The 21573-nt window shown below is 46.9% G+C and overlaps 1 protein-coding gene across 1 annotated transcript; it reads right to left on the bottom strand.

Moving 5' to 3' along the window:
• Positions 1 to 11669: 11669 nt before the first annotated feature.
• Positions 11670 to 19733, bottom strand: CRYBA4 (crystallin beta A4). Its single transcript, XM_033233086.1, has 5 exons — positions 19256 to 19733; positions 18527 to 18645; positions 16307 to 16448; positions 13883 to 14025; positions 11670 to 12006 (listed from the first exon to the last, which is right to left on the bottom strand). Exons 1-5 carry the CDS (start codon positions 19292 to 19294, stop codon positions 11859 to 11861), a joined length of 591 nt encoding a protein of 196 aa, XP_033088977.1. The 5' UTR covers positions 19295 to 19733; the 3' UTR covers positions 11670 to 11858.
• Between the last annotated feature and the right edge of the window lie 1840 nt (positions 19734 to 21573).

Here is a 21573-nt window from a genome sequence, read left to right as displayed (position 1 = left end):
TATTAATCTTCTAATTACAGCAACCGGTAAACAGAGGCCCCAGGAAGTAGGAGCGGTGGGTGGGGATTCACCACCCGCAGGCCAGGTGGGGGCCTCACTTGCTCAGTTTCCTCCCGGGTGAGGTGAGGGGCCAGCCCCCTGGTGGCTGCTGACTCAGAGATTATGGATATGTGAGGGCCTGGCCAGGTGCCCAGCACAAAGTGGGGCACTCAATAGGTGCTGTCTCTCCTTTCCGCAAATGGCTGTGGTGAGGGTGGTTGTTACTGGAATCATCACTGCTTTTGTCCTTGTTAATAATGAATAGGCGTTCCATACAGCCCTCTCTTGGGGGAGCATAAACAAAAGCTTGCCGGTGCTTCTTTTCTCTCTCTCCCTCTCTCTCTTTCCCCTTGGTCTCTCCACTCTCCTCTCTGTCTTTCTCCTCTCTCTCTCTCTTCCCTCTCCCATCACCTCCTCTCTTTTTTCTCTGTCCCTCTGTCTCTCCCCTCTGTCTCCCTCTCTTTCTCTGTGTGTCTCCCCATCTTTTTCTCCCCTCTCTCCCCTGACTCCCTCTCTCTCTCCCCTCTCTCCTCTCTCTCCCTCTCTCTCTTTCTTCCCTCTCTCCTCGGTCTCTCCCTTCTCTCCCTCCCTTTTTCTCCTCTCTCTTTTCTCAGTCTCTCCCCCGACCTCCTCTCTCTCCCTCTTTCTCTTTTTCTCTGGCCTCTGTCTCTCTCTCCCCTGACTCCCTTCCTCTTGTTCTCTCCCCTCTCTCCCTCTCTCTCTCCCTCCCTTCCTCTCATAAACACACCCTAGGTGTGTAGGATCTTCAGCTTCTCACCCTGTTTCGTGTTAGGCGGTTGTGTTCCTTTTTATCTGATGACTCCCACTGAGGTCTTTGTCACAGCTTTGCTCTTGGGGATCTTAGTGGGGCCGTAGTGAGAACACAGGTGGAGAAGGGGCAGGAGGAGGAACCAGGTCCTTATGTCACTTAGCATAATGTCCTGCAGGTTCATCCATGTTGTCACCAATGGCAGGATTAATCTTCCTCTTTTCTTTTTTTTTTTTTTTGAGACAGAATCTCTGCAGCCCAGGCTGGAGTGCAGTGGCTCGGCTTACTGCAACCTCCTCCTCCCAAGTTCACTGGGGTAGAGGGGGCAGGAGAGGGAGCAAGGGAAGAATAAGAAAGACACGCGCGCGTGTGTGTGTGTGTGTGTGTGTGTGTGTGTCTTATCTGATTGATCCGGCTAGAACTTCCAGTGCAATGTTGATTAGAGTGGTCTTCCTGATCTTAAAGGAAGAGCTTTCAGCTTTGCACCATTGAGTATGACATTAGCTATGGGCTTGTCATATATGGCCTTTATCGTGTTGTGGTACATTCCTTCTGTGCCTAATTTGTTGAGAGTTTTTATCAGGAAAATATACTGAATTTTATCAAGTGCTTTTTCTCTGTCTATTGAGATGATCATATGGTTTTTGTCCTTCATTCATTAATGCAGTGTTCACATCTTTGTTTTGTTTTGGTTTTTGATTGTGGGTTTTTTGAGACACAATCTTGCTCTGTCACCTGGGCTGGACTGCAGTGGTGCAATCTTGGCTCACTGCAGCCTCTGCCTCCAGGGTTCAAGTGATTCTCCCACCTCAGCCTCCTGAGTATCTGTGACTACAGGCATGTGCCACCATGCCCGATTAATTTCTGTATTTTTAGTAGAAACGTTTTTGCCGTGTTGGCCAGGCTGATCTCAAACTCCTGACCTCAGGCAGTTTACCCACTTCGGCCTCCCAAAGTGCTGGGATTACACCACGCCAGGTCCACGTTTATTAATTTGTCTATAGTGACCCAGCCTTGCGTCCCAGGGATAAATCCCACTTGATCATGAATGATCCTTTCAATGTGCTGTTGAATTTGGTTTGCTAGTATTTTGTACCTATTCTCATCAGAGATACTGGCCTGTAATTATCTTTCCTTGTGTCCTGATCTGGCTTTGCATTCAGGATAATGCTGTAAAATAAGCTTGGAAGTATTCCTTCTTCTTTATTTTGGAAGAGTTTGGGAAGGATAAGTATTGGTTTTTCTTTAAATGTTTGATGGAATTTCACTGTGAAGCCATGTGGTACTGGTTTTGTTTTGTTTTTTGTTTGTTTGGTTTTTGAGACAGAGTCTCTCTCTGTGGCCCAGGCTGGAGTGCAATAGCACGATCTCGGCTCACTGAAACCTCCACCTCCCGGGTTCACACCATTCTCCTGCCTCAGCCTCTTGGTCCTGGTCTTTTCTTTAGTGGGAGATTTTTTTTTTTTTTTCGGGCAAAGACTTAAATAGACTCTTCTCCTTTTTTCTTTTTCTTTTTTTGAGACGGAGTCTCGCTCTGTCACCCAGGCTGGAGTGCAGTGGCGCGATCTCGGCTCACTGCAAGCTTCGCCTCCCGGGTTCACGCCATTCTCCTGCCTCAGCCTCCCGAGTAGCTGGGACTACAGGTGCCCGCCACCACGCCCGGCTAATTTTTTGTATTTTTAATAGAGACGGGGTTTCACCGTGTTAGCCAGGATGGTCTCGATCTCCTGACCTCGTGATCCACCCGCCTTGGCCTCCCAAAGTGCTGGGATTACAGGCTTGAGCCACCGCGCCCAGCCTTTTGACACTTCTCAAAAGAAGCCATACAAATGGTCAACATATATATGAAAACATGCTCTGCATTACAAATCATCAGGAAAATGCAAACTAAAGCCACCATCGGATATCTCCTCCCACCTGTTAGAATGGCCAGTATCAAAAAGCCAAAAGAGAAGTGTGGACCAGGATGTGAGAAAACAGAACCCTTATGCGCTGTTGGTGGGAATGTAAATTAGCGCAGCCATTATGCAGAACAGAATGGAGGTTCCTCAGAAAACCAAAAATAGAATTGCCATATGATCCAGCAATCTCACTGCTGGATGTCTATCCAAAGGAATTGAAGTCAGTATGCTGGCGAGATGCCTGCACCCCCGTGTTCATCGCAGCACTATTCACAATAGCCAAGAATGGAATCAATCTACAGTCCGTTCACCTGTCCACCAACAGATGAATGGATTTTTAAAATGTGGTGTATATATACACAATGGCTAAAAAAGGAGGTTATTGGGAAGCCGAGGTGGGCAGGTCACCTGAGGTCAGGAGCTCAAGACCAGCCTGTCCAGTGTAACAAAGCCCTGTCTCTACTAAAAATGCAAAAATCAGTCAGGCATGGTGACAAGTCCCTGTAATCCCAGCTACACAGGAGGCTGAGGCAGGAGAATCGCTTGAACCCAGGTGGTGGAGGTTGCAGTGAGCCAGGATCAAGCACTCCACTCTGTAATACAGCAAGACCCACTCTCAAAAAAGAAAACAAGAGAAGGCTCACATTGTGTATTATCTTATTTTCACACCATTTTTCCAGGTATCAACTCCTCAAACCCTCATAACAGCCTTCCTCTTTTAAAGGCAAGGAAACTGAGGCTCACTGGGGCAAAGCAGCTCACTGAAGATCACCTTACCTGGTACACACAGGATCCAGGATTCACACCCAGGTGTGTGCAACCCCCAAAGTCTTGTCTTCTTCTGTCCTGTATCACCTACTCACAGGTGTGAGCACCTAGGGAATAGGCTGCAAGGAACAACATGGACAGTGCCTACTGTGTGGTCTTGGACAAGTCCCCTTCCCTCTCTGGGCAAAGAGGTTGCTGGTTTGGGATCCGCAGCCCCGGACCCTGTGTTCAGTCCCGTAGGCTGTGCACAGTGTTCTGGGTGATGGGTGTTCCATGCCTACCGCTCACTTCTGACCAAATAGCATCAATAATTTAAGCTCTCTTTCTTTTATAACCTGGGAAAATTGCTCCCCTGGCAAGACATGAAAAATAATTTCATGCTCTGTTATCTCCCCTCTCAAGATCACCCCTGACAAATTGTCTCTTTATTGTCTATTGCTCTAGCATCAGCTCACATTTGGGCTCCCGTTTTTTATGGTTGCCAGCCTTAGTCCTGGCTCTGACTGAGGTGGCTCCTAAAAAGATTACCACCAAATTTCAATTTTCTTCCTCCCTTCCTTCCTTCCTTCCTTCCTTCCTTCTTTCCTTCCTTCCTGCCTTCTTTCCTTCCTTCTTTCCTTCCTTCCTTCCTTCCTTCCCTTCTTTCCTTCTTTCCTTCCTTCCTTCAGTAAGTATTGCCTGCTTTGCCCCAGGGACCTGAGGCTTTCCTATGAGAAGCTCCATAGTCGTTCATACTACAGTGTGAAGGGCTCCTTATTTATTTATCAATTTTTTTCTCCTGAGACAGAGTCTTGCTCTGTCACCCAGGCTGGAGTGCAGTGGTGCAATCTCGGCTCACTGCAACCTCTGGCTGCCCGGTTCAAGCGATTCTCCTGCCTCAGCCTCCTGAGGAGCTGGGATTACAGGCACACACCTCCATGCCCAGCTAATTTTTGTATTTTTAGTAGAGACAGGGTTTCACCATGTTGGCCAGGCTGATCTCAAACTCCTGACCTCGTGTTCCGCCTGACTCGGCCTCCTAAAGTGCTGGGATTACAGGCATGAGCCAACATACCCAGCCCCTTATTTAACTCTTTTAAGGGAGCACATGAACCCAGCAGCTTATTGTTTATACCTTTTATTTGTGCCCATTGTATCTTTCACCCACCCCCCAAAACCTTGCACAACCTACAGTGGGCTCAATGGTCCTGCAGGCTGGGTGGTCGCAGGCAAGTTGCTTGAACTCTCAGAGCCTCTGAGCCGCATGTCTCTGCTTTAAAGAGACAGTAATTGCATCAATAAGTTACTGTGAGATTTAAATTATATCACATGTGAGAGGGATAAACACAATATGTATCATCGATATTACTATTATCATCATTATTCTGAGAAAGGTATACTTGGGTAAAGGGTTTTGGGTGGAGATGAGGGAGGATCTCAAAGCAAAGGGACCAAGAAAGGTACAATGATACTAATAACAATATTAAGAATGATACTAACAATTTCCATCAACCTTTACTGAGAGCTTACCAAGTTTTTTGTGTGTACCCTGGGCACAGACATGTATATAATACATCATTTAAGTTTTTGCAAGCAAAGAGATGAGAATTTCTCCATTAAAAGATGAGGAAACTGAGGTTACATGCTGGTAAGCCCAGGATGCTAACTCAAACCCACGATGGCCTCTTCCTGGAGGCTGATGCCAACTCAGCCTTCCTGTCAAAGTCAAACAGTGGCCTCTCAGTGGTAGATGCAGTAGAGCCCTCTACATCCAGTGCCTTCTAGGGCCTCAGGGGCTCAGAGTGAGGACACTTCTAGCTGGAAGATGGTGGCCAACCCTAGCCCTCATTCTGGGCCTCAGAGTCCACAGAGATTGACTTCACAGGCCTCTCTAAATTGTCCTCACCCTATATCTTCCTGATCCCCTTTCCCTGGGACTGACTACGGGACCACTTCTTGGACAGTACCCCTGCCCCTACAGCAACACTTGCAACTTCCAAAGTCCATTTCCTAAAGCCCATTAGGAAACTAATTCATACTAGGCTGTGAGTGGCTATCCCAGATAACTCTAGCATTTCCTACCTTACATTCCACAGGCCACTCATAATGCAAGGTGCTCCACAAAAGGGAAATAAAAAGGTCATAATTCTTCCATGGTCAAATAAATTTGGAAAACTCTGAATATTCTATTCTCCTTTCCAGAGATTCACAATACATGTTAAACTATTGTAGGTGCTGAGAAGTCCTGCAGTGTGGACACCAACAATACCCAAAACTAATGCACATGATTTTTTTTTTCAAAGAACAATGTTACAACATCTGTGTAACAGTCTGAAAAATCCTGACTGAGTAGCCATGGAGGTATAGGGAAATATCTGTACCCCCAGATGATTATATAAATTCCCCAAGGCAAGGGATTTTATCTTTGTTCCCTGTTAGATCCTGGAACCTGTAACAGTGTTTGGTACACAGCAGACATTTGATACATGTTTAATGAACGAATGAACAAGGCTGTGTCTGAATCCTGGCTTTGCATTTAACTTCCTGTATGGCCTTGATCAAGTCCTCACACTTCCCTGGGTTTCCATTTCCCCACATGTTAAAAATGGATGAAGACCAGGTATGGTGGCTCATGCCTGTAATCCCAATACTTTGGGAGGGTGAAGCAGGCAGATTGCTTGACCTCAGGTGTGTGAGACGAGCCTGGACAACATGGCAAATCCCAGTCTCTACAAAAAAAAAACAAAAAAACCTGGGTGTGGTGGTATGTGCCTGTAGTTTAGTCCCAACTGCTTGGGAGGCTGAGGTGGGAGGATTGCTGGAGCCCGGGAGGCAGAGGTTGCAGTGAGCCAAGATTGTGCCACTGCACTCCAGCCTGGGCGACAGTGAGACCCTGTTTCAATCTCTCTCTCTCACACACACACACGCGCGCGCGCGCGCGATGAGACAAAATTATGCATTCTCAATATTGTTAAGAATATTGTTGAAGCCCCAACCCCCAGTACTTCAGTAGGACCCCAAGAGGTGAAAATTCGTCTTGGGAAGCAAAAAAACCCATCTTACTCTTTATGTATAAAACACAGATATATATATATATATATACACACACACACACACACAGAGTTTGTACAGACATATATTACATACTTCATATCTGTGATATTAAAACTTCATGGGGTGGGGTCAGGTGTGGTGGCTCACACCTGTAATCCCAGCACTTTGGGAAACCAGGGTGGGAAGATCATTTGAGCCCAGGAGTTCAAGACCAGCCTGAGCAACATGATGAGACCCCATCTCTAAAAACAAAACTTCATGGGGGGAGGTGATTAGGAAAATAACGTCTAAAAAGACTCTCTAGGGGGATGACAAGGAAAGACAAAAGGTTGGGCAACGCTAGACTTGATGATCTAGAAGGGTCCTTGTTCTAGATCCAAATCTAGAAGGTCTGACGGTCTATGAATGTAACTCTGCAGGAGAGTGTTAGTGGGAATAGCGGAGGGAAGAGTGTTCCAGGAACAGGGAACAGCACAAGCTGAAAACCTCAGATGGGAATGAGCCTGGGTTATGGGCTGGACTGTGTGCCCATCTAGCAGCTGAAATAGCTCAGATGGGAGAGTGTTTGACCAAACTATGTCCCCCTAAAATTCATGTGTTGAAGTCCCAACCCCCAGTACCTCGGAATGTGACTGTATTTGAAGGTAAGGTGTTGAAAGAGGTGATGAAGTTTAAATGAGACCATTAGGGTGGGGCCCTAATCCAACAGGACTGGTGTCCTTATAAAAAGAGGAAGAGGCAGCTGGGATGCATGTGCATAGCAACAAGATCACATGAAGATACAGGAAGAGGCTGGGTATGGTGGCTCACACCTGTAATCCCAGCACTTTGGGGGACTGAGGCAGGCAGATCACCTGAGGTCAGAAGTTCGAGATCAACCTGGCCAACCTGGCGAAACCCTGTCTCTACTAAATATACAAAAATTGTGGCACACGCCTGTAATTCCAGCTACTCGGGAGGTTGAAGCAGGAGAATCTCTTGAACTTGGGAGGTGGAGACTGTAATGAGCCATGATCTCACCACTGCCCTCCAGCCTGGGCAACAGAGTGAGACTCTATCTCAAAAATAATAAAAATAAAAATAAAAGAAGATGCAGGGAGAAAGGGGTCATCTACGAGCCAAGGAGAGAGGCCTCAGGAGAAACCAGCCTTGCCAACACCTCGATCTTGGTCTCCAGCCTCAAGAACTATGAGAAATATTTCTGTGGTTTAAGTCACCCAGGCTGTGGTATTGTGTTATAACAACTGGCACAGACTCATACACTTGCCGTCTTCTTCTTTGTTTTTTTAAATACAGAGACAGGGTCCCGCTATTTTGCCCAGGCTGGTCTCAAACTCCTGGGCTCAAGTGATTCTCCCACCTCAGCCTCCCAAGTGCTGGGATTATAAGCATGAGCCACTGCACCTGGCTTTTTGTTGTTGCTGTTGTTCTTTTGGGGTGCTTTTTTTTTTTTTTTTGATACAGTGTCTCTCATTGCCCAGGCTGGAATGCAGTGGCACCATCATGGCTCACTGCAGCCTCAACCTCCCAGGCTTAAGTGATCCTCCCACCTCAGCCTCCCAAGTAGCTAGGGCCACGGGTGCACGCCACTACACCTATCTAATTTTTTCAATTTTTTATGTAGAGATGGGATGTCAGTATGTTGCCCAGGCTGGTCTTGAACTCCTGGGCTCAAAGGATCCTACCACCTTGGCCTCCCAAAATGTTGGGATTACAGATGTGAGCCACCTGGCATCTTTATTTGTTTTTTTTGTTTTGTTTTGTTTTTGTTTTTTTTTGAGGCGGAGTCTCGCTCTGTCGCCCGGACTGGAGTGCAGTGGCCGGATCTCAGCTCACTGCAAGCTCCGTCTCCCAGGTTTACGCCATTCTCCTGCCTCAGCCTCCCGAGTAGCTGGGACTACAGGCGCCCGCCACCTCGCCCGGCTAGTTTTTGTATTTTTAGTAGAGACGGGGTTTCACCGTGTTAGCCAGGATGGTCTCGATCTCCTGACCTCGTGATCCGCCCGTCTCGGCCTCCCAAAGTGCTGGGATTACAGGCTTGAGCCACCGCGCCCGGCCCATCTTTAAAGAATAATCAATACAGGAACATGAGATCAAAATAGATTGTGGGGAGAGCGGGGAGATGCAGATGGTAACAAGCTTCCTAGGACTGGGAATAATATTGGGGTTTTTTGTTGTTGTTTTCTTGGCATGGGATGGGGAGTATGGGAGGACTTGAAGCAGAAGTGTGACAAGATCTGCCTTACATTTCTAGCAGGACCTCTCTGGATGCTGGGCAGAGAGCAGATCACTCATGGGCAAAGACAAAAGCAGAGGGACCGTGAGAAGGAGAGAGAAGAGGGTGACTGGGACCAGGATGGCAGCAGTGGGCATGGTGATGAGTGGGTTGGATTCTAGTACATATTAAGAGTAGAGCTAGTGGCTAGGCGCTGTGGCTCACGCCTGTAATCCCAGCACTTTGGGAGGCCGACACAGGCAGATCACCTGAGGTCAGGAGTTCGAGACCAGCCTGGCCAACATGGTGAAACCCTGTCTCTACAAAAAAACCCACAAAAATTAGCTGGATATGGTGCACACACCTGTAATCCCAGCTACTTGGGAGGCTGAGGCAGGAGAATAACTTGAACCCGGGAGGCAGAGGTTGCAGTGAGCCGAGATCGCACCACTGCACTCCAGCCTGGGGACAAAGCAAGCCTCCGTCTTAAAAAACAAAAGTAGAGCTAGTAGGAATTGCCAATGGATTAGAATGTGGGGGGGTTGAGAGAAAGGAAGGGTTATGGATCATTCCAGATGTTTAGCCTGAACAACTTGAAAAGTGTAACTTCAGTTATGTTTGGTCCGGTTTTGTTTGAGATGTGTATTAGACATTCACATCGAGGTGTCAAGCAAGTGGTCAAATGTTCAGGGACGGTCTGAGTAGAGGTAGGCACAAGAAAGGTCTGCCCCGCAACCCCATGCTTCCAACCCACAACCCCTGTCACAGAATATTTGCAAACAGCTCTGTACTTGTCTGCATTCATTCCCCATTAAACTGAGTGAGAGACAAAACTTTATGTGTCACGTTTACCATTGTACATCCCAGGCAAATGATCTGTTGAATAAATGGGATGATACAACAAGGAGTTAAAATTTACTGAGGCACAAATATTCCTCAACATTCCCCTCCCCTTCCTGAGCCAGATAATGTTATCTTTTCCAGCAGACTGTTCAGGTCCCCACCCTTTCCTGTCCCTATCAGAACGATCAGGGACATTAGTGGGCAGAGGAAGATGGGCCAAGAGAGCCTGGAACAAGAGCTAGAGGGCTCATGAGAGAGATTTAGACAATCTATAAAATGCAGAGCCAGGAGAAAGTAAGGAGGGGAGGAGAAAAAGTGAGATAGAGAGGAGACCAATCCTGCCACTCAGTCTGCAAGTGGAACAGGGGTTTCTTTGTTTTATAGGCTTTCTTTGGAGCATGGAGGGTGTTAAATGAGAGACTCCAGGGTACTGTGTGTGTGAGAGAGAATTGGGAAGAGAGAAAAAAGGTATGAGAAGTTTTGCTAAGGGAGATGACTGACTCTCTCCATGCGTGGCTTTGAAAACCACAAGCTAGGAACAATTTATCAAGAAGACATAACAATCATCAATGTATGTACACCTAACAACGGAGCATCACAATTCCTGAAGGAAAAAAAAAAAAAACAGAAAGCAAAAATAGACAAAACGAAGGGAGGAAACAGATAAATCCAAATAACCAATAGTTCTTTCTATGTAATTCACTAAAATTGATTTTTTAAAAACAGCTGCAGTGAACTATGATTGTGTCATTATACTCCTGCCTGGGCGACAGAATGACATCCTGTCTCAAAAAAAAAAAAAAAAAAATCAGGCCGGGCGCGGTGGCTCAAGCCTGTAATCCCAGCACTTTGGGAGGCCGAGACGGGCGGATCACGAGGTCAGGAGATCGAGACCATCCTGGCTAACACGGTGAAACCCCGTCTCTACCAAAAAGTACAAAAAACTAGCTGGGCGAGGTGGCGGGCGCCTGTAGTCCCAGCTACTCGGGAGGCCGAGGCAGGAGAATGGCGTGAACCCGGGAGGCGGAGCTTGCAGTGATCTGAGATCCGGCTACTGCACTCCAGCTTGGGCGACAGAGCGAGACTCCATCTCAAAAAAAAAAAAAAAAAAAAAAAAATCAGCAAGGATATAGAAAAATCAAATCAACACTGTTAACAAATTTGATCTGACATTTACAGAACATTGTACCCAACAACTGCAGAATATAAATAGTTTTCAAGTGTACTACCAAGCCTATCAAAGATAGACCATGTAGCCAGGAGCAGTGGCTCAGGCCTGTAATCCTAGCACTTTGGGAGGCTGAGGTATGCAGATGTCCTGAGCTCAAGAGTTCAAGACAAGCTTGGGCAACATGGCGAACCCTGTCTCTACCAAAAATACAAAAATTACAGGGCGTGGTGGCACGCACCTGTAATCTCAACTGCTTGTGGGGTGAGGCAGCAGAATTGCTTGAACCTGGGAGGTCGAGGCTGCGGTGAGACAAGATTGCACCACTGCACTCCAGCCTAGGTGACAGAGTGAAACTTGTCTCATTAAAAACAAACAAAAACAAACAAACAAACAAAAAATAAAATAAAAATAACAAGACCATGTGCTGGGCCATAAAATAAGTCTTAATTCATTTCAGAAGACTTAAATCTTACGGAGTATGTTCTCCAACCACACTGGTCTTTAAAAGCACACCAATAACAATAAAACACCTAGAAAAATCCTACAGTATTTGGAATTTAAATAACATCCCTTTAAATAACCCACAGGTCAAAAGGAAAAAAAAAATCACAAGTGAAACTAGAAAACATCAAACTGAATAATAATGAAAACACATCAAATTAATATTTATGGGAAGCAGCTAAAGCCATACTTGGAGGGAAATTTATAGCTAAATGACTGTACTGGGTGGGGGAAAGAAAGGCCTAAAATTAATGACCCAAAAGTCTGCCTTGAAAAAAAGCTAGAAAAACTAAGAACAAAGTAGGCCTGAAATAAATAGAAGAAAGGAAATACTGAAATCGAAGAGTAAAACTCAGTGGAATAATGATAGAGAAAACAAGGCTAAAAAAACGGTTCTTCGAAAAGAATAATAAAATTGAAAAGCACAGCTAATACTGGACTTTTCTATTTTTTTATTCGTTTGAGTTTTTTGTGCTGACTGTGTGCATGGACCGGTTCACATGGGTGCTGGGTTCACACGGGTTACAGGGCGAGGCAGAAGGAGAGAGCACGCCACAGCCTCCAGAGCGCCTCCATTGCAGACAAGCACGCATGCGCTCCTCCGTGCTGCGCCCCTGCTCACTGCTGAATCCTGCGGATGCTCTGCACCTGGAAGGTCTGGGCGTGAGAACCCCACTCCCGGAAATGCTTGTAGTCACCGGAATGGTGATCACTTTCCAGCACATACTGAAATCCTCGGTAGCCCGGAAACTGGGAACAAACCCAACTGGAAAAGAGAAAAGGCAGAGGGTTACTCCACAGAGACACCAGCATGCTGACCAACACAGGGGCAAAGGGATCCATGCACACGCACACAATTCTAGCCATCCTGGCCTTTCTTCAGTGCTCACAATGTGCCATGCTCTCTCCCCTACCACAGGGCCTTTGATCGTGCCATTCCCTTTGCCGGAAGCACCATCCCAGCCTTTCTTTTCCTAAACAAGTTGTATTTGTCCTTCATGGCTCAGCTTAATTATGAGAGCAATCTGACTCGTTCCCCAAATCAGGCCACAGTCCCTTATTATACCTTTGTAGCACTCATGTAATTCGATAGTTTTCAAATTATTTGTAAAATATCAGCCTCCTCTGCCAGCAGGTAAGCTCATGAGTGTAGGAACGTGTATGCTTTGTTCATTGTTATCTCCACCTTCATAAATTTATAAAAGTCTAGCACAGAAGAAGGGGGTCCCTAAATATTTGCTGATTAAAAGAACAAGTGAAGGAATGGGAAGTCTTGTTCTTTCCCCATTCCCATTCCTTATCCAGAGGCACTTCCAAGAAAAAAGCTATCATTTCAGTCCATTGATTTCTTTTTTCTTTCTTTCTTTCTTTTTTTGAGGCAGAGTCTCGCTCTGTTACCCACACTGGAGTGCAGTGGGGCGACCTCGGCTCACTGCAACCTTTGCCTCCTGGGTTCAAGTAATTCTGCCTCATCCTAGTGGCTGGGACTACAGGCATAGCCACCGGGCTAATTTTTTGTATTTTTAGTAGAGACGGGGTTTCACCATGTTGGTCAGGCTGGTCTCGAACTCCTGACCTCAGGTGATCCGCCCACCTCGGCTTCCCAAAGTGCTGGGATTACAGGCGTGAGCCACTGCGTCTGGCCCAATTCATTGATTTCTACTCTGTTCAGGACAAGGATTGGTGTCTGGTTTTCCAAGCCTCCATTTCCCTTTCTGTAAAAGAGGAAGTGAACTCGAGAATTACAAGGGGTCCCTCTTACTCTAAAACAACATGATTCTTCGGTGGTTCCTGAGAAAACCAAAGAAAAAAAAAAAAAGATGAAAAACCCTACCTCCCATCTTTGCCCCCTGCCTACCAGGAGCCAAGGGGCACCTCAGAAAGTGGCTCTGATGTCCTCCCTAATAAGAATCTCACACCTTAGCCTTCACCTGCCACCTCCTGGGTGGAAAGGAAAGGACCAGTCAATGCTGAGTTTGAAGCTGGATTGTTACCTACCTGCTGATGGACTTTGAGCAGGTTGCTTGAGCCACACCTGTTTCTTTATGGCTGGGGGCATTCATTCTCCCTTCTTCTGGCCATAGACCCTGTTGCCTCTGCTCTCAGCCAAGTTGTGAAAATGAGGCTGAATTCGGCATTGACCACATGACCAAACCTAGCCAATCAGAACACCCCATTCCTGTGCACATGGTGATTGGTTCAGAGTTGAGCACAGGACCCAGCTGGACCAATGAGCACCTTTCTTGGAACCTTTAATAGAATCACTCAGACCACTGTCTTTCCCTATGGCTGGATGTAAAGATGAAGCTCTTTACATTCTCGTCTAAGAATATAGCCACACACAGGCAGGCAGGGCAACAGGTGGGGGTTGTGGAGGGGAGACAGATACCTGCTGTAGCACCTGGATCCAGTTGCGCTTGAAGCTAATTACAGGGGCCGATAAATATCTTTTGGGCTTAAACCCAGTATGATCTGGGTTTCAATCCCTCAAATTCTGCCTGATACCTCCCTGTGCCTCAATGTTCTCCTCTGGAATGTGGGCATCAGAGCACAAAAGTCCCCAGCACACAGTTTTCACAGGAGGTATCCCTACCCCTCCCAATATTCCCTCCCCTGCCAGGCAGAGACTTGGATACACTTACGCCCCAGAGTGGACGTGGAAGGACCCTACTTCATTGCCTTCCCATCCCATAGCCTGGAGGGAAGGGTAGTCATCGCTCAGCTCTCCTTTCTTGCCCAGGAAGTTCTCTTGCTCGAAGATTGTCAGCCTCGAGTCACGGTGGTTCTACAGGAACAGGAAACACAGTCAGACCACTAGGCTCCCAGTTGGAAACCCAGGAGCCTCCCCTGGCCTCCACACTCCCTGCCCTTGTCTCCCAAATCAACCTTCCTTGCAAACCTTTTGGAAGGGCAATAAGGCAACAGGTACCAGAAACCTTACCATTTGCCCTTCCAGAAATTTCCACAAAGAAAATAATCATGGAATAAATAGGCTGCAAGAATGTTCATCGTTAACAGTTTTTTCAAAAACAAACAAACAAAAAGGAATCAACCTTTATGTCCGAAATTGGGGATCCAGTGGTAAGCTGAGGTATTACACTGTGGTTAAGAAAAAGAGTGTAGAGGCCAGGTACGGTGGCTCACGCCTATATTCCCAGCATTTTGGGAGGCCGAGGTGGGCGGATCACCTGAGGTCAGGAGTTCAAGACCAGCCGACGAATATGGTGAAACCCTGTCTCTACTAAATACAGAAAATTAGTCAAGCATAGTGGCGCATGCCTGTAATCTCAGCTACTTGGGAGACTGAGGCAGGAGAATCGCTTGAACCTGGGAGGCAGAGGTTGCAGTGAGCCAAGATTGTGCCATTGCACTCCAGCCTGGACAACAAAAGCGAAAACTCCATCAGAGAGAGAGAGAGAGAGAGAGAGAGAGAGAAAGGAAGGGTAGAGATATCATCTCAAATCCTTCCTACCAGGAAGCAGCTGCCACTTACCAACTGACTGAGGTTAGACAGGATTTCTGAGCCTCTGTTCCTATATCTATAAAATGAAACTAACCATACACATTTTTCAGGGTTCTTTTGAGAACTAAATGAATTCAGAAGTTGGAAACTGCTGGGAATGAGGGATTGTATCTGTTGCAGCCCACCACGGTTCCCATATTGGCACAATATCTAGAGTGTTTGCAGAGTAAATGAACAAATGGACTTATTCACAAAATGGAATACTAGGGAGCTATGAAAAATGATGGAAGTGAGATTTAATCACCTAGACTGATGATCGTGATACATTTGCTCAGTGAGAAAAGCTAGTTTCCAAGCCTTAGACTCATTATGATTCCATTTTTGTGGCAAAATTATGTGTGCAATATAGGTAAGATATATAGATTATATAGATATAGGTGTAGATGTTTATCTGGATGTGTATATACATAGAGACATAAATGTATAGGTTGAACATTTGTAACCTAAACATCCAAAATCCAAAATGCTCTAAAATCTAAAACTTTTTGAGTGACGACATGACACTCAAAGAATGCTCACCAGAGTATTTCAGATTTTGGCTTTTTGGATTCAGGCTGCTCAACTGTAGGTATTATAAATATTACAAAATCTGGGGAAAATATTCACAATCCAAAACACTTCTGGTCCCAAGCATTTCAAATAAGGGATAATCAATCCTGACCATACCAGGATTTTCCTTCAGAATTTTGGATGGTAAATATGGTGCCTTATGTCATTTTAAATTAATAAGAGTTGAAAAATAAAATACACTTTTTTTTTTTAGACAGAGTCTCACTCTGGTGCCCAGGCTGGAGTGCAGTGGTGCGATCTTAGCTCACTGCAACCTCCATCTCCTGGGTTCAAGTCATTCTCTTGCCTCAGCCTCCTGAGTAGCTGGGACTACAGGCATGTACCACCACGCCCAGCTAATTTTTTTGTATTTTTAGTAGAGACGGGGTTTCACCATGTTGGCCAGGCTGATCTTGAACTCCTGGCCTCAAGTGATTCACCAGCCTGGGCCTCCCAAAGTGCTGGGATTGTAGGTGTGAGCCACTGTGCCCGGCCTAAAATATACCTTTCTGAGCCTCAATTTTTTCATCGGTGAGATGGGAATAATAATGCTCACCTCCACCCACACTCCAAAAACAGCAATAAAATGTAAAATCAGGAGCATTGATATCGAATTAGGAGCAAGAAATGAAACCCTTCATCCCCACTGGGCCCTACCATCCCTGGTACCCAACTTCTCTCAGGGTCCCTGAATCACACACACACACAAAAAAAGGCACAAAGCTGGCAGGGGCTCCTGTCACAACCAGGGCTGCTGTGAGCAGAGTTTAAGGTGGGCTTTGGCCAGATGCTATACGTTCTTCTTCCCAACAACATTGGTACTATTGCCCCATTTCAAGATGAAGAAACTGAGGCCTACAGAGGAAAGAGACTACAGCCCTTGTCACGCAGCTTGAAGTGGCGACATGAGAATTTCAGCTCTGGGACATTTGATTCCCAAGTGCCCACGTGAGGGGCTCGGGCCTCCTCGGGACGCAGAAGTGGTAGAACTCACAGCACAGGCCACAGGCCGGAAGGAGGTGAGCCTCTCAGAGGGGTAGGCCGTGTTGCCACCCCAGGCATCCCAGCTCGGGTATTCGCCCCGTTCCAGAACGTACTGCTGCCCTTGGAAGCCAGCATGCTCGAAGCCCACCCACCTGCAGACAGAGGGTAGAGCGTGCAGGAGGTAAGCGTCCCCCTCACCCTACATTCTAGACCAGCAAATGGGTCTAGAATGGTCACAATCACAACCATTCAGGGGTAATTGTGCCCCCAGGAAACACTTGACAATGCCTGGAGACATTTTTGGTTGTCATGACTAGGGGAGGGGCTTCGAAGGCCATCTATCAGGTAGAGGCCAGGGATGCTGCTAAACATCCCATAATACACAGGCCAGCCTCCGCTGCAAAGGATGATCCAGCCAGAAACATCAGTAGTGCCGAAGTTGAGGGACCTGGCTCTAGACCTGACTTGCTGTGTGTCCCATAGGTAGGGAAACTGCTTCACACAGGTGCCCTGACAACCTTGCTCCTCTGTCAGTTTCCACAGAGGCCACAGAGTCAAAGCTGATCACAGACTGACCTCACCTTGGTGGAATTCCCTGTGATCCTGCCAGGGTGTCGGAGACAGGCAGTTTTGTGAGGAGCTACTGCAAGGCCATCTCTCATATTCTTCCCTCTCTTCTGGGAGGCTGCCACGAGGCAGTTCCTCATCTGCCTGTCTGGCCACTCTGAGACGTGGGGCTTTCCACCTCGCCGCCCCACAGGTGACAATAGCAAGCTATCGTTGAAGCATGGAAGCAGTTCTTCAGCCACGGGGTTCCCACCATTCCTGCTGCCTGTCATTCGGCCCCCTTTGTTTTGGTGTCATCCCGTAGGACAAGGGACACAGGAAGCTGACACCGTGCGCACCTTGCCTTTGCTGTCTGTGTAAGTAATAAACTGTCTGAATCTATCCGAGCTCATTATCTGCTTACTGGCTGAGTCTGTCAGCCTGCTGGACATACCCCTAGAAAGCCTCTGTTCCCATCTGACCCCCGTTCCCCACCTGCACAAATCAGAAGCTAAAAGAGTATTTACTAAAGCATGAGATGTGTAAAAATCACCCAAGATGACCTCAGGTGGCACTCACAGGCATAGGATTAAGTGACTCCAAATCTCCTATCTACTTTCCAACCTTCTACAACCTTCTATCCAATATGGTAACTACTGGCCACATCTCCTAGCTACTTTCCAACCTTCTAGAACCTTCTATCCAATATGGTTGCTACTGGCCACATCTCTTTTCTGTCTACTTTCCAACCTTCCAGAAATTTTTTCCAATATGGCAGCTACTGGTCACATCTCCTTTCTATTTACTTTCCAGCCTTCTAGAACCTTCTATCCAATCTGGTAGCTACTGGTCACATCTTTCTATCTACTTTCCAACCTTCTAGAGCCTTCTATCCAATATGGTAGCTGCTGGCCATATCTCCTTTCTACTTGCTTTCCAACCTTCTAGAACTTTCTATCTAATATGGTAGTTACTGGCCACATGTAGCTAATTAAATTTAAACTTAAATAAATTAAGATTAAATAAAACATTCAGTTTTCTAGTTACGCTGACTACCTTTCAAAATCCTCAATGGTCACATCTGGCCAGTGGCTCTGAAATGGATGGTGCAGATGTAGAACATCTCCATCATTGCAGACAGGTCCACTGAATGGCACTGGTCTAGAAAGTCTTGGTGTGTTATTAGTGTGTCCTTAACACCTGTCTACATCTCACAATCTCTCTCTCTCTCTCACTCTTTTTTTTGTTTTTTAATTTTGGTTTTTTGTTTTTGTTTTTTACAAAAAATGATTGGGCCACATGCTTAGCAACAAGACTGTTTAGCTAAAAATTAATAGCATTAAAACATTATATTCATTTTTATAGTTACTGTCTACTTTTGGTGAGTGATGTTGGCTTTCAATTTATGGCTAGGAGAGACATTTTTAGATCCAACCCTGGATTCTAAGGATCTTCTCCCGCAGAGCTGCCTCATCCAGTGGGCAGGGTCTGGGTAAATGACACCCTCCCACTGTTGGGCTGTGCACAACCTGCATAACCTTACATGGCAGTCCTGCACACTCCTCAGCGCTTCAGGAGGGCACACTAGGAAGAGAGGACCTAGAATAGCTAAAAGTCTTAGCACCCGTCTCTAGGTCCCTTCCTGTCCACCCTCTACCCCAACTCAGTATCCCCCTAGACTCACGCTCCACTCAGCACTTTCAAAGATCGCACAGTCTCGAAGCCAAGCTCCAGCACACTGGGGCACTCAGCCGTGAACTCGTGCCGCCGGCCCTGGAAGCCGTCCTCATCCCACACCACCATCTGTGCCAGGAAAAAAAAAAAAAGAAGGTGGCGATCCGCATCAGAGTCTCATGGAGGGTGAGGGGTTGGGGGCTCCCCCCAGGATCTGGCAGGTAAAGCAGGGATTGCAAACTCAGATGCCTCCAGGAGCCAGGCAGGCAAGGACAGTAAGGATAGTGAGACACTAGAGAGCACAGGTGCCAGGTAGATGGGTGGCCTCTTCCCAGTGCCACCAATGGTTGCCAAGTGGGAATGCAAGCCAGACCTTCCAATTTCTCAATACAATCCCTAGATCTGGACTTTTATGTGGTTCTTCTAGGCTTTTAAAGGCTGATGATAAATCCAAAAGCTTTATAAAAGAAACACACACACACACACAGAGAGATGGTCAAAGAAATCATGCCCAAAGATTGCAATCTCTGCCAAAGAGTATAACAGGTCAACTCTGGGAACCAGAAGACCCAAGTTCACATTTGACTTCCCTGTATGTGACATACAAGTCCCTTCTCGACTCTGAGTCTTGATTGTACCTCTGTGAAATAGGCATTTATAATACCCTCCTCCTAGGATTCTTGGGGACTTGAACCCTCCCCACACCTCCTGGACACCCCCTCCCCATGCCTCTTCCTACCTTCCAGTGTCCCGCTGACTTGGTGCATTGCAGGGTCATCGTGGCCCCTTCCTACAGAAGAGAAGACCATCATAATCGTCCACCCTGTCCCTCTGCTCTCCTCTTTATGTAGATGGCTGGCTTAGACCTGGTCAGGATCCACATGGGGAGTCCAGGAGTGACTGGGCTAGGGGCAATGCATGGCTTTGGCCTGTCCCTCTCCTGTCCTTTCCATCTGTCACCAGTGCCATCTTCCATCCTATCCCCATCTCAAAACTCACCTTTGCTGGGTCTCATTGACTCTAAGCCCCACTCTGTATTCTCTTATCTGCTTGTTATGGGAAAATTTCTGTGGCTGTTGGTGGGTGGGTACATCACCCCAGCAAGTGCTAAAATGAGAGTCCTTCCAAACACAACGCCTAGCTCAAACAGGTAGCTCTAATGCTGGAAATGTAGGCAACAGGGCTACAGGAATAATTTTGTTTTTAAATGAGGGAAGCAGGTGCTGGTCTTGATGGTTGGGGCTCATCCTTGGTTAGGGTGAGGATGGCATTCAGGATGACACAGTGACATCCCTAGGACTGGGGACCTAGGCTCCTCGCCTCCCAGGATGCTCACTCAGAACTCTGATCCCATCCCTCCTCCAAACCTGGGACTTACCGAGATAGGCCCAGGGAACATGTCAGATCTGAGACCAGCCGAGGTCAGGCTCTTATAAGCAGGGAGGGAAGAGGGGCCCCTGGGAGACAAAGCCCCGACTCAGCAACTGGGCTGAAGAAACAAAAGCCAGCCCTGGCTGAAGAGCCAATGGCAAGCTGTCAGCAGCTCTAGCTTTAGCAGGGAGGGAATGGACCAGATCACCACCCCCAGGGATCAGCCACGAAGAAGCAGAGAGGTGGAATATTGGCCCTCATTAGCCCCACAAGGTTCCTGACTAGAACAGGAGAATGAACACTAGAGGAGGAGTCCAGAAGCATCCTTCCTAGCTATGTGAGCTTGAGCAAGTCATTTCCCCTCAATTTCTGCCTATAAAATGGGGCAGAAACAAACTATATCACAGAGTTGTTGTGAGGTTACATAGCATGCCTGGTACAGAGTAAACATTCAGGAAATGTCTATTCCTTTCCTCTTCTCATTCCCCTTTCTCTTCCAGTTGAAGCAATCAGGATAGGCTGCCTGTTGGAGGAGGCATTTGAACTAGACTCTGAAGGATGAAGACATGTACAGAGTTAGATGGAAGCAGAGGCATTCTAAGAAAAGTTCAGAGGTGGGAACTTGGGGCACATGTACAAGAAAGAGCTGGTAGCCCAGTTGGCCTGGAGCTCAGGGGACCTGAAGGGGAAGTGAGGCAGGAGAAGAGGTCTAGGCCAGGGCCTGCCAAGTCCACAAAGCCCGAAGATGAATCCAGATGGCTCTGTGGGCAGCATAAAGGAGCTGTTAGTTGCAAACATGCTTTGCAAACTGTAGCACACTTGCCAGATATCCAGGACTTGTACAATTTGCTGTGTGCCTCTTGTTCCTAAACCCTGCCCTCTGAATTGGCCTATGAGGGGCCTCTTACAGCATAGGAAAGGAGCATGACTGGAAACCAGATCATCTGAGATGAAATCCAGCCCTGCTTCTTTTACCATCTGGGTGACCTGGAGGATATGAGTCCTGCTCATGACCTGTAAAGTGGTAACACCAGTTTCCCTTTAAGAGGTGAAATGCAGCTCTATCAAATGCATGACTTTAAGCCAGGCGCTGTGGCTCATGCCTGTAATCCCAGCACTTTGGGAAGTCAAGGTGGGTGGATCACCTGAGGTCAGGAGTTCAAGACCAGGCTAGGCAACATGGTGAAACCCCGTCTCTACTAAAAATACAAAAATTAGCAGGGAGTAGTGACGGGTGCCTGTAATCCCAGCCACTAGGGAGGCTGAGGCAGGAGAATTGCCTGAACCTGAGAGGCAGGGGTTGCAGTCAGCCAAGATCATACCATTGCACTCGAGCCTGGTGACAGAGCAAGACTCCGTCTCAAAAAAAAAAAAAAAAAAAAAAAGGAATGCATGACTTTGATGAAGTGTTGGCATGAAAATTAAAGGTTAAGAATGCAGCCTCTACAGCTAGACTGCCTGGGTTTGCATCCCACTCTTGCTGGCTGGGTAACTTTAGGCATGTTACTTAATCTCTCTGAGTCTCAGTTTACTTGTGTATAAAATGGGTATAACAAGGTAAGTTACCGTTAGCCTAAGAGACAGGGGTGTTGTGAGAATAAGTGTGAATTGCACGTGAACAGCAGCTGGAATTGCTCCTGCAACATAAAAAATTACGGTATTTCCATCATCTTCATCATCATAATT

This window comes from Trachypithecus francoisi, unplaced genomic scaffold, assembly GCF_009764315.1.
Source record: "Trachypithecus francoisi isolate TF-2019V2 unplaced genomic scaffold, Tfra_2.0 Lachesis_group14, whole genome shotgun sequence".
NCBI classification, from domain to species: Eukaryota; Metazoa; Chordata; class Mammalia; order Primates; family Cercopithecidae; genus Trachypithecus; species Trachypithecus francoisi.
The sequence above is the reverse complement of the archived record's forward strand: the minus strand, read 5'-3'. Positions and strand labels throughout refer to the sequence as shown.

Bases quoted from the DNA above. Each gene is read 5' to 3' on its own strand.
- CRYBA4 (XM_033233086.1), bottom strand. From the start codon at position 19,294: ATGACCCTGCAATGCACCAAGTCAGCGGGACACTGGAAG. The intron at 14,026-16,306 runs GTGAGTTCTACC...CTGTTCCTGTAG, and splicing joins TCCGGCCTGTGGCCTGTGCT to AACCACCGTGACTCGAGGCT. The intron at 12,007-13,882 runs GTAAGTGTATCC...TCTCTTTTCCAG, and splicing joins TTCCACGTCCACTCTGGGGC to TTGGGTTTGTTCCCAGTTTC.